Below are 26249 nucleotides of genomic sequence, written 5' to 3' on the forward strand. Positions count from 1 at the left end.
ACTGTATATAAACACAATTGAAATCATCACATACATTATATGTAGTGTTTATTATTTAGATGTCTTATATTACCTTGTTGTGTAGTATTACTAGGGAGAGTATCTGATTTGTGTTCACTTGATAATTCATTAGTAGAATGTTGCTATTAGATACAGGATATAAGTGATGATATATGAGGTATATAAGTATTGTAGTTTTATAATACACAATATTGATGATGTATCTATTGTTTGTATTATTACTAAAACTAGAGGTAAGGAATTACAATGTAAACTGTTAGTAGTAATCATTGTCACATAGTGAAACTATTAATCTATCATGTCAAACTTAGGAATCCTTCTAAGAACCCACAACCACAAAGAATGTTTCATGGGTGTGGCTGGTCAGTTGCATATACCAGAAACCATTATCAAGAACATATCACTTCAACAAGTGAGATTTCTCATTTTGTCTGTGAATAGATCAGACATTCTTTCTGACATTAATCTAGTCTGACATTAATCTAGTAAGTATCTGGAATGAGACTACACAGTTTACAAAAAGCAAATGATCTGATTAGCAAGAATAACTCCTAATTACTGAAAGAAGCCATTATGTTACAGCTGACAAGACTAATTACTAAGTTATTATTGAATTGTTACTAATAACCCTGGCTTATTATAAAGTATAAACTCTATTGCTAGGATTTGTTTATAAATTTTACTGTGTTAAAGTTCAGCTGGAAAACTTACTATCATAGCTATAAAATTATCCATTAGTAATTTTATTTATTATAGTGACTTTATAATAGTGTCAGACATTTTGAATTATATGTATATCCTAACACTGTTAACAAATCAAATTTGTTAATGACTATATTAATACAATCTATTACACAAGTGTACAAATCATACCTGATGTTCCATTGATAAGTTGTCAGTAATAGACCCTTGAGTTGAATCAACAGCACTTGATTCCATAGCATGTTCTATAGAATATTGAGTAGAACAAAGTGATAATTATATTATAGGATAAATGTTGTAGTAAATGTTTGTGTCATATACTAATATGTATTGAAGTTGTCAACTGTAATGTTGAATCAGTTAATCACACTACTGAAGAGGAACTGATTACTGACCAATAAGCAAATTTTCAAGAATAAAGCAATTTACTATGGTAGAAGCTAATTATACACATTAGTATAGATTATATTAGTTTATCAACCTTGTTCCTGTGACACTTTGTTCAATAAATCCTTTACATTGGTATATAATCTATATTTGTTAATTACACAATATATAGTATGTAACGGGGAGCCATACTTTTGTATCAAATGCAGTAAATATGATTGTTTTAAAAGAAATATAATGAGTACTTCTCTATTGTATACATTATTCATAACCCATTGTGTAATCATACAAAGTTTAGTAACATGGATTTACCATCAGTTTGATCATCAATTGTGTTTTTGTCTGCTTGTGTTACACATCCTATAATAACAATATATACAAATTAATAAAGTATTTTAATATAACAGTAGCAAAAGCAACATTATTATTATATTATAAACTATTACTTGTAAGCTATTCCTTAACTCAATGAACAGCTAAGTCATTGAAATTATAACTAAAGATACAAGTGTCCCTATATATTCAATTTTCTTTAAGATTATTAACTAATTAAGTATCATTATCATTTAACTCAAATCTACATACACATGTATTCATAATGATATACCTCTGACATTACTCTCTTGTTGTTCTTGAACATACTTCTTAGCTTTAGGCAAATCATCTAATATTGTGTAAAATAAAAGAACTATATTAAAAAGTAAGTTAAATATTAGATACATAGAATCAAACACAACATGTATTCCCTAACACTTTGTTATGAACATAATTAAACTACATTAGTTTCCTTTACTTTCCAAAGTAGACAGATAATTGATAAAATATTTGTTCATGTTTAAGATAATTATATAGCATTGTCTGTGTTATCAATTGAAAATAAATTCCTCATATTATAATGTTACAAACATAGCACGTACATAGAAAATAATTATTTTTACCTAAAAAAAACAACTAATTTGTTGTTATTACCTGAATTAAAGTTACTACTATGCTTGCGTTTAAGAGAGCCAGGATTGGTTTCTATAAAAAATAGATAACATAACATATCATAACTCCAAATACAAGTATAAAGTATAAAGTGAGTTAAAATGATATATAAAGTTATCTGTAAATGTAGATAATAATTTAACAACTGTGTGTGTGACACTTTAAATAATCCACCTAATTGATCATTATCTGTGTTATCAGATTGTTTGAGCTTCTTTGATGTCGAATGGGAAAAGGATCTCTTACGCTTAGCAGGAGCTGAGTATAAATAAAAATCATGTCATTGATTAACAAAAATAAAGGTTTATGTAACACTGTGATGTCATAATAAGAATAAAGGATATTCACTACCTATTCAGTAAAAATTGCTAAATTTCATAATATGTAGTTATTGTTGTTAGGACATGAATATATGTAAATTACAAATGATATGATTATAATGTATCTCTTTCTGTAATATATAGGTACTTGTCCTAGACCACACCCCAAAACATATGCAAAACCATAAAGTGTAGACTATGTCCACATTCTATGCAATCTCAATTGATTTATTTAACTTTCAAAGTACCACCTTTCAAGTGGAAGTTGCATGCTCTTCCCTCTATTGCATGACTATGGGCTACTAATATGTATAAACATCTATGCTGTCTTGTTTGTTGACAAGTAAAGATAATATGAATATTAGTGATGTCTAAGAATTAATATATCTTAATTTCTCATGTCTCATTAATCAAATACAATTCAAAATAATCTATTTATTAACATATATAAAAATACTTATATCAACTATAACAACATAGACTATATAATAACTCTATACAAACACAATTGAAATCATCACATACACTATATGTAGTGTTTATTATTTAGATGTCTTATATTACCTTGTTGTGTAGTATTACTAGGGAGAGTATCTGGTTTGTGTTCACTTGATAGTTCATTAATAGAAAGTTGCTATTGGATACAGGATATAAGTAATGATATATGAGGTATTAAGTATTGTAGTTTTTATAATACACAATATTGATGATGTAACTATTGTCTATATTATTTTTAAGACTGGAGATAGGATTACAATATAATTGTTAGTATCAATCTATCTATGACAAACTTAGTAATGCTTCTACGAACACATAACCACAAAGAATGTTTCATGGGTGTGGGCTACATATAGTGATATGACTGCTCACTTGACATAGTCACAGGTCCCGACACAAACTTGCTTAATGTGAAAAAATATTTTTGCAATATGTAGAGCAAATCACAGCTCTGCCCTCTTCCCTATAAATATACTAGATGACCTTTCTCACATTAAGCTATTAAGTGTCTGGGCATTAATCTATACAGTTGATAAAATACAAATAATTTAATTAGCAAGAATAGCTCCTGATTATTGTAAGAAGGTATTATGTACAAACTGGCAAGAGGAATATCCCCTAATATCTTTTACAAATTGAATTTGTTATACCTACAATTAATATAATCTACTATTAATATGATAAATCATACCTGATGTTCTATTGATAAGTTGTCAGTAATAGAGACTTCAGTTGAATCAGGAGCGCTTAATTCCTTAGCACATTCTATAGAATATTGAGTAGAACAAAGTGACAATTATATATTAATACATTACTTCCAATATAATTGTTATATAACATGTACATTAAACTATATATAATATGTGAACAGTCAGTAAAATACAATACATTTAATATTTTATTAGAAAGTATCTACTCTTTAAAATATATATATATATACAATGATATAATGAACCACTTTTTACAATTATAGTAATAATAAACTTACCATTAACTCTGTGACTGTCTTCAGTAATAGATTCACTAACACTTTTATTAACACCTATATTGTGAAGGACATATAACAATTATCATTATGAGTTATTATGTAATCATGTACATGTTAAATGATATGGATAAAATAACTTACCATCAGTTTGATTATCAAATGTGTTATTGTCTGTTTGTGCCACACCTCCTATAAATTGTAATATAACAATGAACATAGTATATACTAGTGTATATATGTACCATTATTATCATGAGCTCTAGAGGACTCTTCTCCAACATGTTCACTGTTACTACTTATAATAAAATAGCTTGAAAATCATAACTGTTTATTTTGAACTCTTTCAGGTAACCATAGGTAAACTAATTATCTCATAGACAATTTTTATTGTTATATTCCATAACAATCTGTAAAGCTATGACAAAATGTCTCCTAAAGTGACCTCCAATATGCTGACATGAGTAAATTAATTACCTCTTTAGTGACCATGGAATTATTATGCAAGTAGTCTATATAATTCTAACAACTAAAGATCATATTGTCCACTTACTTTGAGTATCTGTTGTACAGAACTTTGTACTTTCAAGTACTCATATATTTTCATAGCATAGATGAGCTTTGTTTTGAACAAGTGGTCCCTTGACGACATCTAAAATGGTAATCCATGTGACAGGAGCACCTTCACCTTGACCATTCATGTCAAGCCAATTTGAATAACTTCACTCAGTCGTGTTTGATTTGGCTTATTAGATTCATCCAAACCTTTAAGGACATTATAACTCACTCGAAGACCTTCTCCAATACTACGCCATGAAGCATCAATACAAGCTAGTTGGTTAAAACTTCATATCTTGTAGGTCTTTCAACTGTAAGTACAATAAGATAAAGAACTGTCATATAAGATTGTCTAACATACATAATTTAGGGAAATGACTGAATTCATCAGTTAAACTATCCTTTGTTAACATTGTCTCCTGACTACTACCTGTAATATAATAATATATAACAATTAATGAAAGTAATCAATATAAATGTAGTAGATATAAAAACAAGAAACTATTAAATAAATAAACTAAATTATTGGAAATATAACATTTTCTTGACATGTAGACATACCTCCAACATTGTATGTAATAGATGATGACATCTGTTTGTCAGGTTTGGTAACAGGATTAATAAAATCTGTAATAATAACTAAGTCAATACAAGAGAATACTGACATAATTAGAACCTTTTGTTGTTCTTGTCTGAACATGTTTTGATAATCTTTGTATTACTTCATCTTTTATTGGTGGAGAAGGTATACTCTATGTAGAGAAATAAAACAATTTCATAGACACATTGTTAAGAGAAAGTGAATGTAAACTTACCAAAGGATTATACGTCCAGCAAAAATACTAAATTTGTTGAGATGTTCTCTTACAGAGAGGTGGTAAAATCTGATGATGGATAGAGGAACATGATCTCTCCACATACTTCTTCTATATGTCGGACATAGTGATCTGGTAGTGGTAGATCTTTGTTGGTGTCAGTAAAGAGAGCTTTGGTCACAAGAGGGGCAAGAGAGAGGTATGGTTCCTTTTCACCAACTACTAATTGGACAGCAACACTTTCGTCAGTAGAGGAAGTAATGGTTTCTCTTGTTACTACTCCTTTAGCAACATTTCTCAGAGCATAGAGGATGCGATTTTTCTGTTCTTTTTTCCATTACATCCTTAATGTTACCAGGTGCAATAGCGAACTGTTTTGAAGTACATGGACATAATTCATTTTTAAGATTAAGTACTTCTTTGATGAGTGATGCACGGAGTTGATAACTTTCTATTAAACTGCTGTGAGACACAAGAACTGTAACACATCGGTTGTCTTCAGTAACCTCAACCATCACTTCAAGTTTATTCTCCTCTTTCCAATAAATACCATTTTTCCACATAGTGCAGACTCGATGTAATTTTTGGATTGCTGCATTATAAGTAATATCATCTGTTCCCTCAGGAGGAGGAGGACAGCAAGTATAAGCTAAGTGATGAAGAAGAGTATGGAGAAAACGCATGGAGAGAAATTGATGTGATTCAGGACACCATAGGCACCAACCAAATCCATCTGTTGTTTCAAAGATTGAAGTAGGCTTGTCTTCTGTAATAAGTGCAGGAAAAAATAAAAATTTCTCATCTTTACTAATAGGAAATCATCAGATGGTACATTGTTAGTGATACAAGAAACAGCATAAGAGTCCATTTGATGACAAAATTGTAGACTTGTTAAGAAACGAATCAGCATATCTGTGTTATGTTTAGGGAAAAGGTTAGCTAGAGTAGAGACAGGCATTATACCAGTATTACTGGCAACTGGTTTACGCTCACGATCAATGTTTTTTATAAATAAGACACCATTTACATCAGTTAAGAGAGCCTTCTTGTTAATAATCACCCATGTGTTAGCCAGAAACAAAATGAGACCCTTGCTTCCAAGAATGGTCAAAAACTCCAATACTATGGATCTATCAGTCAAAAGACAAGGCTCATTTAGTTCCATTAATTTGGAACATAGCTCATCTAGGCTAATAGCAACCACCTCCAGCTGTTGAAGATAAGAATTTAGACAGTGGCAGTGGTAGCTCATCTTATCATTTTTGTCCACACAGCTTCACAGCTCTCTCTTAATTTCTCCATAAATGTCTTGACACCTTTTCCTCCTGGTCGATGACAGTCTAGTGGCAAAAACCCTTTGTAATTTTGAAAGCGAACAGCCAAATTAGCTACATTATTTACAAAAGGTTGGAAGTCTTTTTCACTGGACAGTTCATCAATGTGACTTCCAAGAACAAGTACTTGACTTGAGCTAATTAACTTCATGCTTACATTTTCAACAAAGTTAAACCAGAAAAGCAGGTCCTTCTCAATCGTCTTCTCATCGTCGGTAAGGTTGCTTAAAATTGCAAAAACAGCTGGTGACCTCAACAAGAGAGTTTCCAGTACTGCAGCATGGCTACTGTAATATTCTGCATGTCCAGCAAAAATCAAAAATTACAACATTTCCTATTTCACACTACGAAACACTGTGGTACTCAATTCCAGTGGTTTGTAATACAACACCTTCAACACATTCTTCTGGATCAATATCATCATACCACTTGTCAGCACGATAAGAGATAACAGCAGCCAACGAGCTTTTACCAGCTTTTGTCTTTCCGCAGAGAAATAATTTAGCATATGATTCTGTGAGGTAGTCTCTGTGACATTGTTTGAATGGTTGAAACAGCTTCAGTAATCGAAATCTATTACTGTTAGATGGTGGAATACGATCCAATGGCATTTGTTGATGATTGTTTAGAGCTACTAGATGATCTGGATTTAGCTGGACATTATGTAAAAGGTAGATCGTATCGTTTCTTCATTGCCACTTTCACAGGCATAATGTAGTAGATTATTGCCATTCTAAAATTAAAATAGTGAAAATATAAATAACAACTGTATTGTTATAAGTAATATAATATATATTTCATGTGTAATATGATGAAAAAAAACAAATTAACTTGATTATAATAATTTTGAAGAATGCTTTTGATATATAGCTTTAAGAAAAAAAAGACTAAACTTTCAAAAGAAAGGTTTATACATTATACAATGACAAGGAAGACATATAGACCTGACCATGTGTTAAGAGAGTGAAAATGCAAAATGGCTGTTATGGTATGTGTTGGATGTAGTGATGATGATCTTTCATATAGAAGTACAGACTGTTTTTACTAATTTATGCTGCATTGTATCACTATGTGTTCATTAGATCATGTCCCACAAACAAACAGGTAATCACAAGAGAATAACAAAGTTTTATGTGCACAATATGTGGGGAGGCTAATAAAGGGGTGGTTCTTGGTGGAACTTGAATTTTCATCATGACATATGACACATATTGATGTCATCATCATACAAATTATAAGTTACACCAAAAGCAACCTAAACCCTAAAACCCAAAAAACTAAAACCATACATTCACACTAGTCATTATTAACCTGTATGACACATAGTGATGTCATCATCATAGTACAAGTTATACCAAGAAGTACTCAACAAAGGTCACATAGAACATGCTAAATTCTGTGTATTAATTATTCATAACCATTAATTAATTGACCATTAATAAATATTGTAATTGTTTGATGTAATGACAATAGGCTATGTTTGACATATTGTAGGTAAAAATCTAAAATTGATTTTGGACTATTGTTCTTGGAACATCTTTTGACAAAAACATGTTATCAAAATATTGGACAGTCCAGATATGAGTGAGGTTGATATCAATATTGAAGAGAATATTAAATGTCATACTTCAAAGGAATAATTCATAAGTAACTATAATATGACTTACATAATCTGTAACATTTATGTCAGCTTGTCCCTCTGTAATTAATAACTTTAGAACATCAACATGACCATTCTCTGCTGCAAGATGTGCTGGTGTTACTCCATACTAGAAAACAAAAGAGGAAAAGTTATTTAATTATAAAAAGCACATGAACTATCATACAATAAACTATATAGTCAATATAACAGTCATTAATACAGATAATCATAACTATTGTATTGTTATGTCAAAACTGACCAATGACAGAGAGACAGAAAGTAAGATATTAAATGACTCTCAATTTACTATAAACATTGTCATTAATAATAAACTACATCATTTATGTCACAATCTTATCACACTTATAATGATTATTAATTCTATTAACTAAATATTCAAATTTGACTTTAGGACTACATATAGAATTTCTAAGTATTATAATCACTGAGAAGATGTTCTATGGAGGAGGTTTCATTGTAATATATTATGGAAGTGATATGTTTGTCATATAAAAGTAATAATAGTGTCATTTTATATAATAACTAACAAACACTTTTCTTTGTCCTTATTGATTATTGTTAACATTAGTTTTCTTTAATAACAGAACAGACTGTGGGTGTATCTAATGTACTCCATGTGAACTTAGTATGTATGAATGTTATAAGCCACAGCCACTGATATGCAATATAGTGCTAGTCCTTTTATAAGAAGAGAAATTATTCTTCAATAATCACAAACTGTTGGCAAGTAATTGCAATATATATCAAGTATGCCATCAATGGGAAGGTTTAATTTTTAAAGGGGAAGTCTAGTTATATTAGTAACCATAGGTAATTTAGATGTTTTAAGGACAGTCCCAGATAATGCACATTGTTCCACGTCAAATCAACATAGAAATTTCTAATAACCACACCCATTACTCCTTATATCTTACTTATATTGATAGGTAATACCATTATTAATTATTACTCTCATAGTCAGGTGTTTAGTCATGAAAGGAATGCCTATACTTTATATTTAGTTTATGTATAAATTTAATCTCATGTAAACAGATCTATCAGTGACAGTCACTGATAGGACATAATTGTACATATGTTACATAGATGTACATATGTTAGAGATCATATCAAAGACTACCTCTTTAACTAGTTAATAAAGATTACCAATATTAGTCTGGCATTGCTAACCCCTCCCAAAGAGATGAAGGGTCTGGTGACAAGTACATATAGGACTCATATAGTAGGAATGAGGATGTATGTAGAGTATACATTGACCTGAGCATGAGTTAAGAGAGTGAAAACACAAAATGGCTGTTATGGTATATGTTGAATGTAGTGATAATCTTTCATATAGAAGTACAGACTCTTTTTATTAACTTTATGTTGCCTCATATCACTTATTATGTGTCCAGTAGATCATGTGAACATTTGTTTTATATACAAATGAACAAAATGGCTTGTCCACATGTCAATGTACTTCCACCTCAAATTGGTAATCTATTTAGAATATATGAAGTTCCTAAGAATGCTATTACCTAACTATAGGAAAATCAATGTAGAGTGTATTGTAACACAGAGGCTCAAAAACTATTGAAGCCACAAACAGACAGGTAAATCACAAGAGTATAGACAAGTTTTAATGTGCATGTGTATATATGTGGGAGGGCTAATAAAGGGGGTGGTTCTTGGTGGAACTTCAATATGATGACATCATCATGACATGACATATATTGATGTCATCATCATAATATAAGTTACAAGTTACACCAAGAAGCACCTAAACCCTAAAACCCAAAAAACTAAACCATACATTCACACTGTCATTATTAACCTGTATGACACATAGTGATGTCATCATCATAGTACAAGTTATACCAAGAAGTACTCAACAAAGGTCACATAGAACATGCTAAATTCTGTGTATTAATTATTCATGACCATTAATTAATTGACCATTAATAAATATTGTATTTGTTTGATATAATGACAATAGGCTATGTTTGACATATTGTAGGTAAAAATCTAAATTCAATTTTGGACTATTGTTCTTGGAAGATCTTTTACCAAAACATGTTATCAAAATATTGGACAGTCCAGTATATGAGTGAGGCTGATATCAATATTGAAGAGAATATTAAATGTCATACTTCAAAGGAATAATTTATAAGTAACTATAATATGACTTACTTCATCTGTAGCATTTTTGTTAGCTTGTCCCTCTGTAATTAATAACTTTTGAACATCAACATGACCCTTCTCTGCTGCACAATGTGCTGGTGTTTGTCCTTGCTAGAAAACAAAAGAGGAAAAGTTATTTAATTATAAAAAGCACATGAACTATCATACAATAAACTATATAGTCAATATAACAGTCATTAATACAGATAATCATAACTATTGTATTGTTATGTCAAAACTGATCAATGACAGAGAGACAGAAAGTAAGATATTAAATGACTCTCAATTTACTATAAACATTGTCATTAATAATAAACTACATCATTTATGTCACAATCTTATCACACTTATAATGATTATTAATTCTATTAACTAAATATTCAAATTTGACTTTAGGACTACATATAGAATTTCTAAGTACTATAATCACTGAGAAGATGTTCTATGGAGGAGGTTTCATTGTAATATATTATGGAAGTGATATGTTTGTCATATAAAAGTAATAATAGTGTCATTTTATATAATAACTAACAAACACTTTTCTTTGTCCTTATTGATTATTGTTAACATTAGTTTTTTTTTAATAACAGAACAGACTGTGGGTGTATCTAATGTACTCCATGTGAACTTAGTATGTATGAATGCTATAAGCCACACCCACTGATATGCAATATAGTGCTAGTCCTTTTATAAGAAGAGAAATTATTCTTCAATAATCACAAACTGTTGGCAAGTAATTGCAATATATATCAAGTATGCCATCAATGGGAAGGTTTAATTTTTAAGGGGAGAAGTCTAGTTATATTAGTAACCATAGGTAATTTAGATGTTTTTAAGGACAGTCCCAGATAATGCACATTGTTCCACGTCAAATCAACATAGAAATTTCTAATAACCACACCCATTACTCCTTATATCTTACTTATATTGATAGGTAATACCATTATTAATTATTACTCCCATAGTCAGGTGTTTAGTCATGAAAGGAATGCCTATACTTTATATTTAGTTTATGTATAAATTTAATCTCATGTAAACAGATCTATCAGTGACAGTCACTGATAGGACATAATTGTACATATGTTACATAGATGTACATATGTTAGAGATCATATCAAAGACTACCTCTATAACTAGTTAATAAAGATTACCAATATTAGTCTGGCATTGCTAACCCCTCCCAAAGAGATGAAGGGTCTGGTGACAAGTACATATAGGACTCATATAGTAAGAATGAGGATGTATGTAGAGTATACATTGACCTGAGCATGAGTTAAGAGAGTGAAAACACAAAATGGCTGTTATAATGGTATATGTTGAATGTAGTGATAATCTTTCATATAGAAGTACAGACTGTTTTTATTAACTTTATGTTGCCTCATATCACTTATTATGTGTCCAGTAGATCATGTGAACATTTGTTTTATATACAAATGAACAAAATGGCTTGTCCACATGTCAATGTACTTCCACCTCAAATTGGTGATCTATTTAGAATATATGAAGTTCCTAAGAATGCTATTACCTAACTATAGGAAAATCAATGTAGAGTGTATTGTAACACAGAGGCTCAAAAACTATTGAAGCCACAAACAGACAGGTAAATCACAAAAGTATAGACAAGTTTTAATGTGCATGTGTATATATGTGGGAGGGCTAATAAAGGGGGTGGTTCTTGGTGGGACTTCAATATGATGACATCATCATGACATGACATATATCGATGTCATCATCATAATATAAGTTACAAGTTACACCAAGAAGCAACCTAAACCCTAAAACCCAAAAAACTAAACCATACATTCACACTGTCATTATTAACCTGTATGACACATAGTGATGTCATCATCATAGTACAAGTTATACCAAGAAGTACTCAACAAAGGTCACATAGAACATGCTAAATTCTGTGTATTAATTATTCATGACCATTAATTAATTGACCATTAATAAATATTGTAATTGTTTGATGTAATGACAATAGGCTATGTTTGACATATTGTAGGTAAAAATCAAAAATTGATTTTGAACTATTGTTCTTGGAACATCTTTTGCCAAAAACATGTTATCAAAATATTGGACAGTCTGTATATGAGTGAGGCTGATATCAATATTGAAGAGAATATTAAATGTCATACTTCAAAGGAATAATTCATAAGTAACTATAATATGACTTACTTAATCTGTAGCATTTATGTTAGCTTGTCCCACTGTAATTAATAACTTTAGAACATCAACATGACCCTTCTCTGCTGCAAGATGTGCTGGTGTTCGTTCAATCTAGAAAACAAAAGAGGAAAAGTTATTTAATTATAAAAGCACATGAACTATCATACAATAAACTATATAGTCAATATAACAGTCATCAATACAGATAATCATAACTATTGTATTGTTATGTCAAAACTGACCAATGACAGAGAGACAGAAAGTAAGATATTAAATGACTCTCAATTTACTATAAACATTGTCATTAATAATAAACTACATCATTTATGTCACAATCTTATCACACTTATAATGATTATTAATTCTATTAACTAAATATTCTATCACAAAACGGCTGTTTATGGTATATGTTGAATGTAGTGATAATCTTTCATATAGAAGTACAGACTGTTTTTATTAACTTTATGTTGCCTCATATCACTTATTATGTGTCCAGTAGATCATGTGAACATTTGTTTTTATATACAAATGAACAAAATGGCTTGTCCACATGTCAATGTACTTCCACCTCAAATTGGTGATCTATTTAGAATATATGAAGTTCCTAAGAATGCTATTACCTAACTATAGGAAAATCAATGTAGAGTGTATTGTAACACAGAGGCTCAAAAACTATTGAAGCCACAAACAGACAGGTAAATCACAAGAGTATAGACAAGTTTTAATGTGCATGTGTATATATGTGGGAGGGCTAATAAAGGGGTGGTTCTTGGTGGGACTTCAATATGATGACATCATCATGACATGACATATATTGATGTCATCATTATAATATAAGTTACAAGTTACACCAAGAAGCAACCTAAACCCTAAAACCCAAAATACTAAACCATACATTCACACTGTCATTATTAACCTGTATGACACATAGTGATGTCATCAACATAGTACAAGTTATACCAAGAAGTACTCAACAAAGGTCACATAGAACATGCTAAATTTTGTGTATTAATTATTCATGACCATTAATTAATTGACCATTAATAAATATTGTAATTGTTTGATGTAATGACAATAGGCTATGTTTGACATATTGTAGGCAAAAATCAAAAATTGATTTTGGACTATTGTTCTTGGAACATCTTTTACCAAAACATGTTATCAAAATATTGGACAGTCCAGATATGACAGAGGTTGATATCAATATTGAAGAGAATATTAAATGTCATACTTCAAAGGAATAATTTATAAGTAACTATAATATGACTTACTTCATCTGTAGCATTTATGTTAGCTTGTTCCTCTGTAATTAAAAAATTTAGAACATCAACATGACCCTTCTCTGCTGCACAATGTGCTGGTGTTCGTCCAATCTAGAAAACAAAAGAGGAAAAGTTATTTAATTATAAAAAGCACATGAACTATCATACAATAAACTATATAGTCAATATAACAGTCATTAATACAGATAATCATAACTATTGTATTGTTATGTCAAAATTGACCAATGACAGAGAGACAGAAAGTAAGATATTAAATGACTCTCAATTTACTATAAACATTGTCATTAATAATAAACTACATCATTTATGTCACAATCTTATCACACTTATAATGATTATTAATTCTATTAACTAAATATTCAAATTTGACTTTAGGACTACATATAGAATTTCTAAGTATTATAATCACTGAGAAGATGTTCTATGGAGGAGGTTTCATTGTAATATATTATGGAAGTGATATGTTTGTCATATAAAAGTAATAATAGTGTCATTTTATATAATAACTAACAAATACTTTTCCTTGTCCTTTATGATTATTGTTAAAATTAGTTTTCTTTAATAACAGAACAGACTGTGGGTGTATCTAATGTACTCCATGTGAACTTAGTATGTATGAATGTTATAAGCCACAGCCACTGATGTGCAATATAGTGCTAGTCCTTTTATAAGAAGAGAAATTATTCTTCAATAATCGCAAAACTGTTGGCAAGTAATTGCAATATATATCAAGTATGCCATCAATGGGAAGGTTTAATTTTTAAGGGGAGAAGTCTAGTTATATTAGTAACCATAGGTAATTTAGATGTTTTAAGGTCAGTCCCAGATAATGCACATTGTTCCACGTCAAATTAACATAGAAATTTCTAATAACCACACCCATTACTCCTTATATCTTACTTATATTGATAGGTAATACCATTATTAATTATTACTCCCATAGTCAGGTGTTTCGTCATGAAAGGAATGCCTATACTTTATATTTAGTTTATGTATAAATTTAATCTCATCTAAACAGATCTATCAGTGACAGTCACTGATAGGACATAATTGTACATATGTTACATAGATGTACATATGTTAGAGATCATATCAAAGACTACCTCTTTAACTAGTTAATAAAGATTACTAATATTAGTCTGGCATTGCTAACCCCTCCCAAAGAGATGAAGGGTCTGGTGACAAGTACATATAGGACTCATATAGTAGGAATGAGGATGTATGTAGAGTATACATTGACCTGCGCATGAGTTAAGAGAGTGAAAATGCAAAATGGCTGTTATGGTATATGTTGAATGTAGTGATAATCTTTCATATAGAAGTACAGACTCTTTTTATTAACTTTATGTTGCCTCATATCACTTATTATGTGTCCAGTAGATCATGTGAACATTTGTTTTATATACAAATGAACAAAATGGCTTGTCCACATGTCAATGTACTTCCTCCTCAAATTGGTGATCTATTTAGAATATATGAAGTTCCTAAGAATGCTATTACCTAACTATAGGAAAATCAATGTAGAGTGTATTGTAACACAGAGGCTCAAAAAACTATTGAAGCCACAAACAGACAGGTAAATCACAAGAGTATAGACAAGTTTTAATGTGCATGTGTATATATGTGGGAGGGCTAATAAAGGGGTGGTTCTTGGTGGGACTTCAATATGATGACATCATCATGACATGACATATATTGATGTCATCATCATAATATAAGTTACAAGTTACACCAAGAAGCAACCTAAACCCTAAAACCCAAAAAACTAAACCATACATTCACACTCTCATTATTAACCTGTATGACACATAGTGATGTCATCATCATAGTACAAGTTATACCAAGAAGTACTCAACAAAGGTCACATAAAACATGCTAATTCTGTGTATTAATTATTCATGACTATTAATTAATTGACCATTAATAATATTGTAATTGTTTGATATAATGACAATAGGCTATGTTTGACATATTGTAGGTAAAAATCAAAATTTGATTTTGGACTATTGTTCTTGGAACATCTTTTGACAAAAACATGTTATCAAAATATTGGACAGTCTGTATATGAGTGAGGCTGATATCAATATTAAAGAGAATATTAAATGTCATACTTCAAAGGAATAATTTATAAGTAGCTATAATATGACTTACTATATCTGTAACATTTATGTCAGCTTGTCCCCTACTTCAATTAATAACTTTAGAACATCAACATGACCATTCTCTGCTGCATAATGTGCTGGTGTTCGTCCAAACTAGAAAACAAAAGAGGAAAAGTTATTTAATTATAAAAAGCATAGGAACTATCATACAATAAACTATATAGTCAATATAACAGTCATTAATACAGATAATCATAACTATTGTATTGTTATGTCAAAACTGACCAATGACAGAGAGACAGAAAGTAAGATATTAAATGACTCTCAATTTACTATAAACATTGTCATTAATAATAAACTACATCATTTATGTCACAATCTTATCACACTTATAATGATTATTAATTCTATTAACTAAATATTCAAATTTGACTTTAGGACTACATTTAAAAGGTATAGGGTTTCTAAGTATTATAATCACTGAGAACATGTTTTATGGATTTTTCATTGTAATATATTATAGAAGTTATATGTTTGTCACTACTAATATAAAATAAAATGACCTTTTTAAATGTAATCATAAAATTATTTTGTATAATAACTAACAAACAGTTTCCTGTCTTCATTGATTATTGTTATATTAGTTTTTCTTTAATAACAGAACAGATAGTGGGTGTATCTAATGTATTCTATGTCAACTTAGTATATTCATAGATAGTATAGACTACGTAACCGGATTGGAAACCCCCACGCACTTCCGATACACTCCTTGTCCTGACAAACATGAAACATATAAACTATAGCTTGCAGTGTTCCTGTTTTCTTCTGAAACAAGCATGTAGTATTTTGGAATTTTTACTTTAATTAAGTGTTATCTTATAATAAATACTAAGTATTTGAATATTTACTTATAAATACTTATTTACTTATTAGTATAGATTGTAAACAGATCACATGATCAGGTAGAACTGAATGAACATTCAAAGACGCATTCCGTGTCCAAAAAAATCAATTTATTACCTGACATTGTAAACTGGACACACTCTTACCTATATTGTATTACTCTATAAAGACATTAGTATTATTTTTTTTTATCAACACATTGACTATATATTTTTCTTTGGCACTTTTGTCGCTCTTTCTTCTTATAGCAATGTTACCACTAAAATTTTTAGGACAAATTATTTCGAACAAATAAGAACACATTGGTTTAAACTGTTTTTATGTTAGTAAAGTCGCGCTATTCTAATGGAAAACACTAAAACAACAAAAAGATATAGGTGCACTTTTGGGACTATAGCCATTGTTTTATGTTATGTAGACATAAATTACAGCTTGTCAACTAAAGACGAAAGATTTCTGTGTTGGTTTAGCTTGTTATTACTTGCTATGGCAATCTCCTGTCATAGTTATGTAAGATACAAAATACGTGTACATATTCAGTACTAAATAATTATTAATAATTAATTTCCTTTCAGATGGTAAGAGACTGTACTATAGAAAGCACAGATCAATTAATTTAAACAGGAGGTCTGTACTATCTAACACTTGTGTAGCAACTGGTGTACCAATTTTAAAACCTACATCTGAAAGAGCTCCTTGTAGTATTATACTAGCAAAAAGACTTCTGTTTTATACTGTGACTGTGACCTAACATTATCATCCTAATAATAAACAGTAGCTGTACGATATCACAGTCCTACTATACAGGTAGTACTACATATATGTACATGTAGTAGAGATAATAAATGAAATATAAATTATATACAATACACACTGACCTCGTTATAAATATTAGGATCTGCATTTGACTGTAAGAGAAATTGGACTATCTCAGTGTGACCATAAAATGAGGCTAAATGTAAAGCTGTATAATCATTCTAATAATAAAACAACAAAGAATGTAAATGAAAATATGACTACTATAATTTTTAAAATACTACAGTAAGAGAATATAACTAAGTCTGGTAATCAGTTACAGTATATAGTGAAGATATCACAGCAATGTTGAACATCATACTATAGAGTTAGTAACAGTATAAAATATATGTGTACACAGATGGAGTAGTGACTTTGTCAATATCAGAATTTAGTCGTCTATTACATCAATACAAGATTGTTTATTGAGGTATCTAGATATAGTAAGTTCATAATATAGAAGTCAAATTATATATTGAACTGTGGATTCTTATTATGTACTGTGACTTTGAGTATCATACTTTGGTTTTCAATTGTTAGTATCTATACACAAACTATTTCAATGTTCTAGTGTTTTCATCATTATATGATTACTATATTACAATGTTATGACATATACAGTATAGCTCATTAGGGTTTGAATATTTTATGACAAAAATATCATTCAAAGCATTAAATCTTGCACATCTGACTTCTCTTGAAAAAATTGTTTTTAAATTAATGAGTTATCCTTTACTAGAAACAATCATTTATTATAATAAGATATAACTTACTAAATAGTGATGTTTAACATTCACATTAACATTCTTCTTTAAACATTTTTTCACTATATCTAATAGTCCTTCTATAGCAGCTGTTAACATAATTTCATCCTAAGAAATCACAATAAGTAAATACAGATAATATACATTATAATAAATACAACAGTATATATTAGGAATACACATGTACATAAATGTCACATGACACAGATTTTATCAACCAGTAGCTCCATTATTAACTATATATAAACTACATGATCATGTACAGTGTTATATAACTATATCCTACACATGATAGTATACTTTATTTATCTGAAATGATTTTAAGACATTTATAAATAAATAGATAAAGATCTCCTTTATGATAGAAGATTTACAGTGCTATCATAGAGTTAATATGGCTAGCTAGTCAAAGACAATTTAGTCATTGTTTAGAAATATATTCAGTCCAATTCAATCTCCTTTTTCAAAAAGTCTTATAAACCAATTAACACAAAAAACAAAGACTAAATAGAAGCTTGACAAATATTAAATACTAAAATCAACTTGCTAAGTCATCTGAAAATCTGTTTAAGTGTGTGTTACATAAGGTTTATTGAATTTTATTAGTCATTAATAAACATTCCTGTGGTTACATGTTCTGAAACCAATTAATTCCATACCTAACATGACAGATATATAAACATTTACCTAGTACTAAAATACTCAGCATTATATGTTAACTTTAATTAATGTAATTATAAATGTTATATGAAGTCAATTGATAACACTGTTGTATCTTATAATGTTATATGACATGTTTTAAACTAATGATTTAATGATAGTTATTAACTATATAAACTAATATTAATAGAAAGATAGTGTGGATATAAACAGAATATAGGTATATAACAATTATATTAGTAAATGTCATAATCAATTATCTATTAAATGTATTGTGTGTATAAGGACTTGAGCAATAAATAGAATATATTTTAATATAAGTATGTACATGTACATAATATTAATATAACAATCAAATACTTGAGTTATATTAAATATTGACCTCAACTACATACATGTATATACTTACATAATCAGGAGTAGCACCTGCATTTTCTAAGAACTCTACTATTGTCTTATGACCTTTGATGTATATGCTATAGTATGAGGTGTTCTACCCTATATAATGAAGAAAGACATTTTAATATATGAAATAAAATCCAATTACATATATTGTGTATACACAATACAAGCTATTACTTTACATTGACATGTATCATTAATTAAGACATTACTATCACACAATATAATAGATTTCATTCAATTAAATTATAAGACAATATTAAAAATACTACATGTAAAGATCATGTATGTTATTAATTGTGATACTAATTTAATAACTTTAACAAATAGAATAATAATTAATAAATTGTGCAAATTTGAAGTTGTTAATTAATATTTAGGGTGTGGTTAAAATGAATTAATACTCATTAAATATATATTTTTGATTTAATTACTTAAGTTAGTAGACACAAATAATAACAATAGATTATAAGGTAAATTAATAGGATCTTACCCCTTGATGATAACTCAAGTTTGCCCCTCTATGAAGGGCTTGCTTGACTTTCTCTAAATCTCCATTTCTAGCAGACATCCAAAGTTCTCTGTCCTATATAATAATAAAACAAGTCATTACATTTAAAAATAGTAAATCATATACAACTACATGTATTATATGAGACTAATAAAACTATAGGACAGGTCAAATACACAATACACAAAGTGATAATATTTATATAAAAAGAACATGATGTAATTAATATTATGTATATAACTAACAGAGACAATTAGACTATACTACAAATACAAGACTACACTAACTAATAATAAACAGTTTAATTAAGTTTATTTATATAATGTATCTACAACTATAACTAGAACAATAAGTTAATATTAATGACATCAATATTTATTTAAATTTTAGTCACTTTAAATGTTGCCTTCAAATAATATCAACAGTGTAGCACTTATATAATGAAATACAATAGTTCCATTTTAATAAATAATACATCTAGAGTCCCAGTAGAAAATTCAATACTTCAATATGAAATTAATATTATACTCTAGACTCTAAACACTAAATCTAGGAACCTAAATATATTGATTTCACATTAAAGTATGTGGCTTTTTTCTCTGGACTAAATTAACTAGACAATAAAGGATACTATTATTATTAACAATACCAGTCACTACTAATTTAAATACATAATCATAATTATTTATAATACTAGTATGATAAAAGTCACTTTAAAAAAAGGAAGGAGATATAGAGATGACAGTGCCAAAAATTTACTAAACAAATTATTAAAGTGAGTACTATGAACACATAGTAACATGTTCATATAGATACAACTATTGTTTATATAACTAATAGTATTTATGATGTGATAATGAATATAATTAGTTATAAATCTTAATAGTGTTAATAATTACTACAGATAATCAAATGAAATATCACTAACTATATGTCTATAGTTTGTAAGATATTATCACTTCATGAACAATTTAAGTTATAAAGAAACTGTGTACATGTTAGTATGAGGAAAAGAACAATTTGATTGTTTAAACTAGTTCTCATTATGTCTAGCTATATAAAGACTTAATTAGTCAACTTTAACAGTTGCTATATGTACTGTACTGTAATTGATTGAATGTGATAGTCATTTTTCCTGGACATATCTCTACATATTAAACATTACTCTACTTAATAATAATATATAATGTATTGATTGTATACTAACACATGTAGTATACTGGATTAGTTAATAATATACTTACAATTCTCTCCTGCTCTTCTTCTGAAAGTTGAGCTGCCATTACCAGGAGAGGATTGGTACTAATAACTTGATCTCTAATAGAACATTAGATATCAATGTACATATATCAGTTATACTATAATGTACATATATCAGTATACTATAATGTACATATATCAGTTATACTATAGTGTACATATATCAGTTATACTATAATGTACATATATCAGTTATACTATAATGTACATATATCAGTTATACTATAAATGTACATATATCAGTTATACTATAATGTACATATATCAGTTATACTACGATGTACATATATCAGTTATTATATCACTATATACAAAAGGATTGCATCATTTCAATCAACACCTTAGTTACCATAGTTTCATCAATATGATGTAAGTCTAATACTAAGTTACCACAAAACCAAACCAGTCTACCTCAATATATATAAAGCTATTAAAATGTAATATTTGTATTTTGTTGTCTAATATTTGAAAGGGACCATGAACAAGAGATTAACATTATTTCAACTGAACTAATCAGTATATTAGTTACTATCATTGTAAATTATTGAAAAGACTGTCTTGATATCAGATTTAACTAAAAATACGCCAAGTTATATAAAGAACCGTACTTCCTCTCTATAGTCTCCACTATGATGATGTTTATAGGAAGTAATATCTCTCGTGTATGTAGTCAACAAGTAAATGTTGTAATACTACAAGTGTTTAATATGATCTATGACTCATATTATCTACATAAAGTATTACTAATTAACTTGTATTTTATATTACTTACCAACTAAGTCACTGATGGTATATCGTGTCACTCAGCTAGCAGCATATTTCTCAGGTACTAGGAAACCACGCCTTATTAAATATTTGTGGTTTCAAGTAGGGTGGAGCTGTATACGGAAAACTTACAACAACATTGTATATAGGGTGGAGCTGTAGTTACTGTACTCTGTTGAAGTTATAGCAGCACATTCCTGTAGGCGGATCTTAAAACCGCGGTATGTGTTGAATGTGCTGCTAAAACTCAACAGAGTCTTCAACAGAGTACGGGCTAAATGTTAGAGACTAATCGCTTTCAGACTCCATAGCTTTGCTTCTGTGTCGAAAACAAAACATTCTATGGTTACTAAAGTGTCTGTAATCCCATCATCTCCTCGGAAGAAAAGTTGCAGTCATTTATTTACCAATGATGAAAGCGTCTTCGGGAGTCAGTTAACTAGACCACCTTGATGTATAAAAAAAGTCAATTGTAAAGAAATGGACTCAAGTAACGATCAAATCTCAAATTGTGATGAATCACAGATCGAAGAGGAAGATCTACAATAAGCATAAGCACTAAATACAATTCGATCAGTTTTCAACCAGATTGCCCGTCTCAAGTTCCTAGTTATGGCTGTCAAACTAGTACCAGGACTGAAAATGATGATTTAATAACGAGTGGTATGTTGCTAAGTATAAATAAAATGTATTAAACAACCTATTCATCTTACCTGCTAGTTTTGGATAATTACTTAATTTGTTGGAATGTATATTTAATTAACGGCTTCAAGTTCTGTTCAATAAGTTAGAGATAACTATATATAATACTTTTATAGAACTTTTGACAAAATTAGTGAAATAGTTGAAATATAATTGTCAAACAATTAAGAAGATAGATGGAAGAATCTTTACAGGAAATTAAAAGACACCAAGAAAGAGATTCTGACCCTAACAAACATTCTCTTTAAATTGTCAAGCCTACAACAGAACTTAGGGTAACTTGTTTCATTTATAGTTGATACATTAATTTTATAATGCTGTTATTAAAGTGTACAAGTCTATTGAAGGGTATGATGACTTTGAAGATAATAATCTGTGAGACTTTAAGTCGTAAATATCTGTAAAGTTAATGTGATAGATTTTTTTTACTTTATAGCAAATTACTAAAGTGTAAACACATCAGACAATACTAAAAAAGATCACAGTGGTAAAAGGATTATTACCAAAGACTTTGACAGCAATAATTTTGAGTGAGTTCTTAAAAGTAGTAATTCTCTTATTAATTACTTATTGTAAATAGTGGCTGCTCAAGTGTGCTTCACTAGTATGGCAGTTCAATATAAAATGATCACACAGATGTTTTTATATCCAAAAAAAGAAAAGAGAATAGATTATTACAGGTAATTGTTTGCTCATGTTATTATTATTGTAGTCATTATCACATTACCAGAAGTCATCATGGCATAAGAGTGCTCTTAAAAGAATGAATGCTATAACTATAAATGATAAAAGGAACTGTCTCTCATATCTTGTCCCAGAACTGATTAGTTTGGAATATAGTGAAACTGAGCTAGACAACGGAAAAGCTTCAAAGAAGATTAGTAAGACCGTTGCCTTGGAGGAATGAGGTAACATCACTTTTTATGAGTATGGACAAAAAAACACCTTCACTTAATGTCTTGTAAAGGCTAAATGATGATGTTCAAACATCTAGTTGGACTACCATCTGATCAACATTGTCCAGAAAATGAAGACTGCCAACATGAGTATTCAAATGAACTAAATGAACTAAAGTGAGACTAGTTATCATTGATACTATGACCTTTGTGTTTATATTGTTATTTTATATATCACTTATCACAAAACCATGATTGTATTTTATTTACATATTATTATTGTATCTATAGTTATCACTTTTTATTTCAATAATTAAAATCTTTGAATGTTGATAATTCTAATAAATTTACATATTGTATACATAAAATATTAAGTTATAGAAACACTGTTGAATCTTCAAATTTCATCATAAGTTTCCATTAAATGGAATTATTCTGTGTACAATATTTCTAATCATAAGAAATCTCTTAAGTTTCCTTATAAAAAATCACATATAAAACTTGATGAAAATATCACATTCTATACAGAATTCCATAATAGGAATTATTTTTTAAACACAGTGTATAGTACTGAGTATAAGAGGTAATGTCTATATAGTCACTATATAATTATTGTATCATTATGTCTTCCATGTGACTTCTGTTTAACCACGCCCTATTTCAATTAGTACTAATTACATTCCTCAATCAGTTGATTAGAGTAAGTGTAAATTACTTGACCACTTGTAGTGGATGTTCTATTATAACAAATGTTATAATGTATTGTGAAATTAATATGTGATATAAACTCTGGAGTCTATGATGTCTTGTAATAACAATTTCTATATTTTATTACAAGTTTACAATAATCTCTACAAGTTATAATAAGTAGGTCTTTAAAGTAACTGATGATGATATAGACAAACAATGAATAGTACAGTGAGAGGTTAAAAATAGAAAAGATCAAGACATTTTATCCTAACACTATATAACTTAACTATAGTGTTCAGATCTTTTTTGTTTTCATAATATTATTTTTCTATTACTATATTCTTTTGTTTATCATTTAGTAATATTTGTATGTGTGTTAGTAGTTCTTGTATATGTTGTGTGAATATATGTCTGTATGTACATGTACATGTGTGTGTGTGACATCTAGTAGGTACAGATTGTCTACTAAAATCTGTAAGGGACCTATAGGTATATATGGTATTAGGACAAAGATGACATCAAAGGTTGAATACCTGTATAATATACAAGAACAATTAAGTATGTAACTTGAAGAAGGTTGACACAGTTCTCATGTAGATTATGAAATCAGATAATGTTACTAATACTGTTGACTACTCCATTATAAATTAGAGAGAGAAAGAGACCTGGATATCTAGGTAGGATAATGTTGATAATATTTATATTAAAATTCATCATACAAGTAAATAATTTACACCAAATGTTTCAGTAATCAGTATGACTATCTTCATCATTGTCTATGGTTCTCCAGGTTCTATGTTCACTCCAATAAAATTTACATTTGGATAGCATTAATATTATATATATATATATATATATATATATAATATACCTGTTTAATCTATGATCATTATTATTCACATATAATACATCATGAGAATTAAGAGATACTAAACACTACATTGTTCTTATTATTAATATACTACTATTACCTACGGATATGAAGTCCAACAGGAGATAACAACATAGACTTCCTTATCAAGAGGAAAAACAACAGATGTCCTACCTCATGTTCATCACTGAAGTTCAAACAAACAGAATATAAAGATATAGACTACATTGTACATATAGAACATGGTATTTGTCTAACTAATTAACCTGAATCTCATAGCTCTGACAATTACAACTATATAGATCAAACTACATGACTTGTCATTAGTTAAGTATTAAAAAGAAACAATTTAGTACCAAACTACTTCTCAGTATCTCATTATATATTATATGAAATGAAAATTAACTAACCCTCTAAGATTGGTTATAATCACTCAATATTTTTTTGTTTTGTTCTTCCGTGTCTTAAATTTATTTATTCAAAGTCTTCACATCATTACTGTATAATAATATACACTTATTTTTTTCATCACTACAAAGTAATAAAATAACAATAATATAATGTATTGTAGCTCTATATCTATAGACACACTACATTGTAAATATTTAAAAGATTGTCATGTATGGTACTTATGATCACTTAGAAATATGGAGTAGTTAGTACAGATACAGAGACTCTTATATCAAGTATATTTTATTGAACATTATCTAATTAATGGCTAAGATCCAATCTAATCTGCAAACGACTGCAAATTAATTTACAATATTAGCACTTCCTTCACAACATTCCTTATAAGAGCATTATCACGATATTTCTACAATGACGCTGTTAATATCAATTATTATTGTTGTAAGACGTCAAATACTGAAATAACATTCCTCTGAAAATCGAGAAGTTTGATATTTAATGGCAACAGCTTACGAGAGCGATAGTGAGGCTGTCGTCGTGCCCGTATCCGTCGTCATAACGTCTCCTGCTGGAGCTATGAGTTCAGTTAGTAGTGGCAGTAGATGGAGGAGTATCTTGTAATACAAGGTGACTATATAACC

At 29.1% G+C, this 26249-nt stretch overlaps 1 protein-coding gene across 1 annotated transcript in view; it reads right to left on the minus strand.

Moving 5' to 3' along the window:
* The window catches only part of LOC121391034 (ankyrin-1-like), a 42349-nt gene extending 21050 nt beyond the window's left edge, over positions 1-21299 (minus strand). The window contains exons 1-7 of the mRNA XM_041522798.1: positions 21261-21299; positions 19999-20091; positions 16066-16134; positions 13868-13969; positions 12639-12707; positions 10437-10538; positions 8275-8376 (exon numbers count right to left, since the gene is read on the minus strand). Coding sequence (XP_041378732.1) covers positions 8275-8376; positions 10437-10538; positions 12639-12707; positions 13868-13969; positions 16066-16134; positions 19999-20091; positions 21261-21299 — 576 coding nt within the window. The remainder of the gene's footprint in view (positions 1-8274; positions 8377-10436; positions 10539-12638; positions 12708-13867; positions 13970-16065; positions 16135-19998; positions 20092-21260) is intronic.
* Positions 21300-26249: the final 4950 nt, after the last annotated feature.

The sequence above is a fragment of the Gigantopelta aegis genome, unplaced genomic scaffold (assembly GCF_016097555.1).
Source record: "Gigantopelta aegis isolate Gae_Host unplaced genomic scaffold, Gae_host_genome ctg1224_pilon_pilon:::debris, whole genome shotgun sequence".
Taxonomy (NCBI): Eukaryota; Metazoa; Mollusca; class Gastropoda; order Neomphalida; family Peltospiridae; genus Gigantopelta; species Gigantopelta aegis.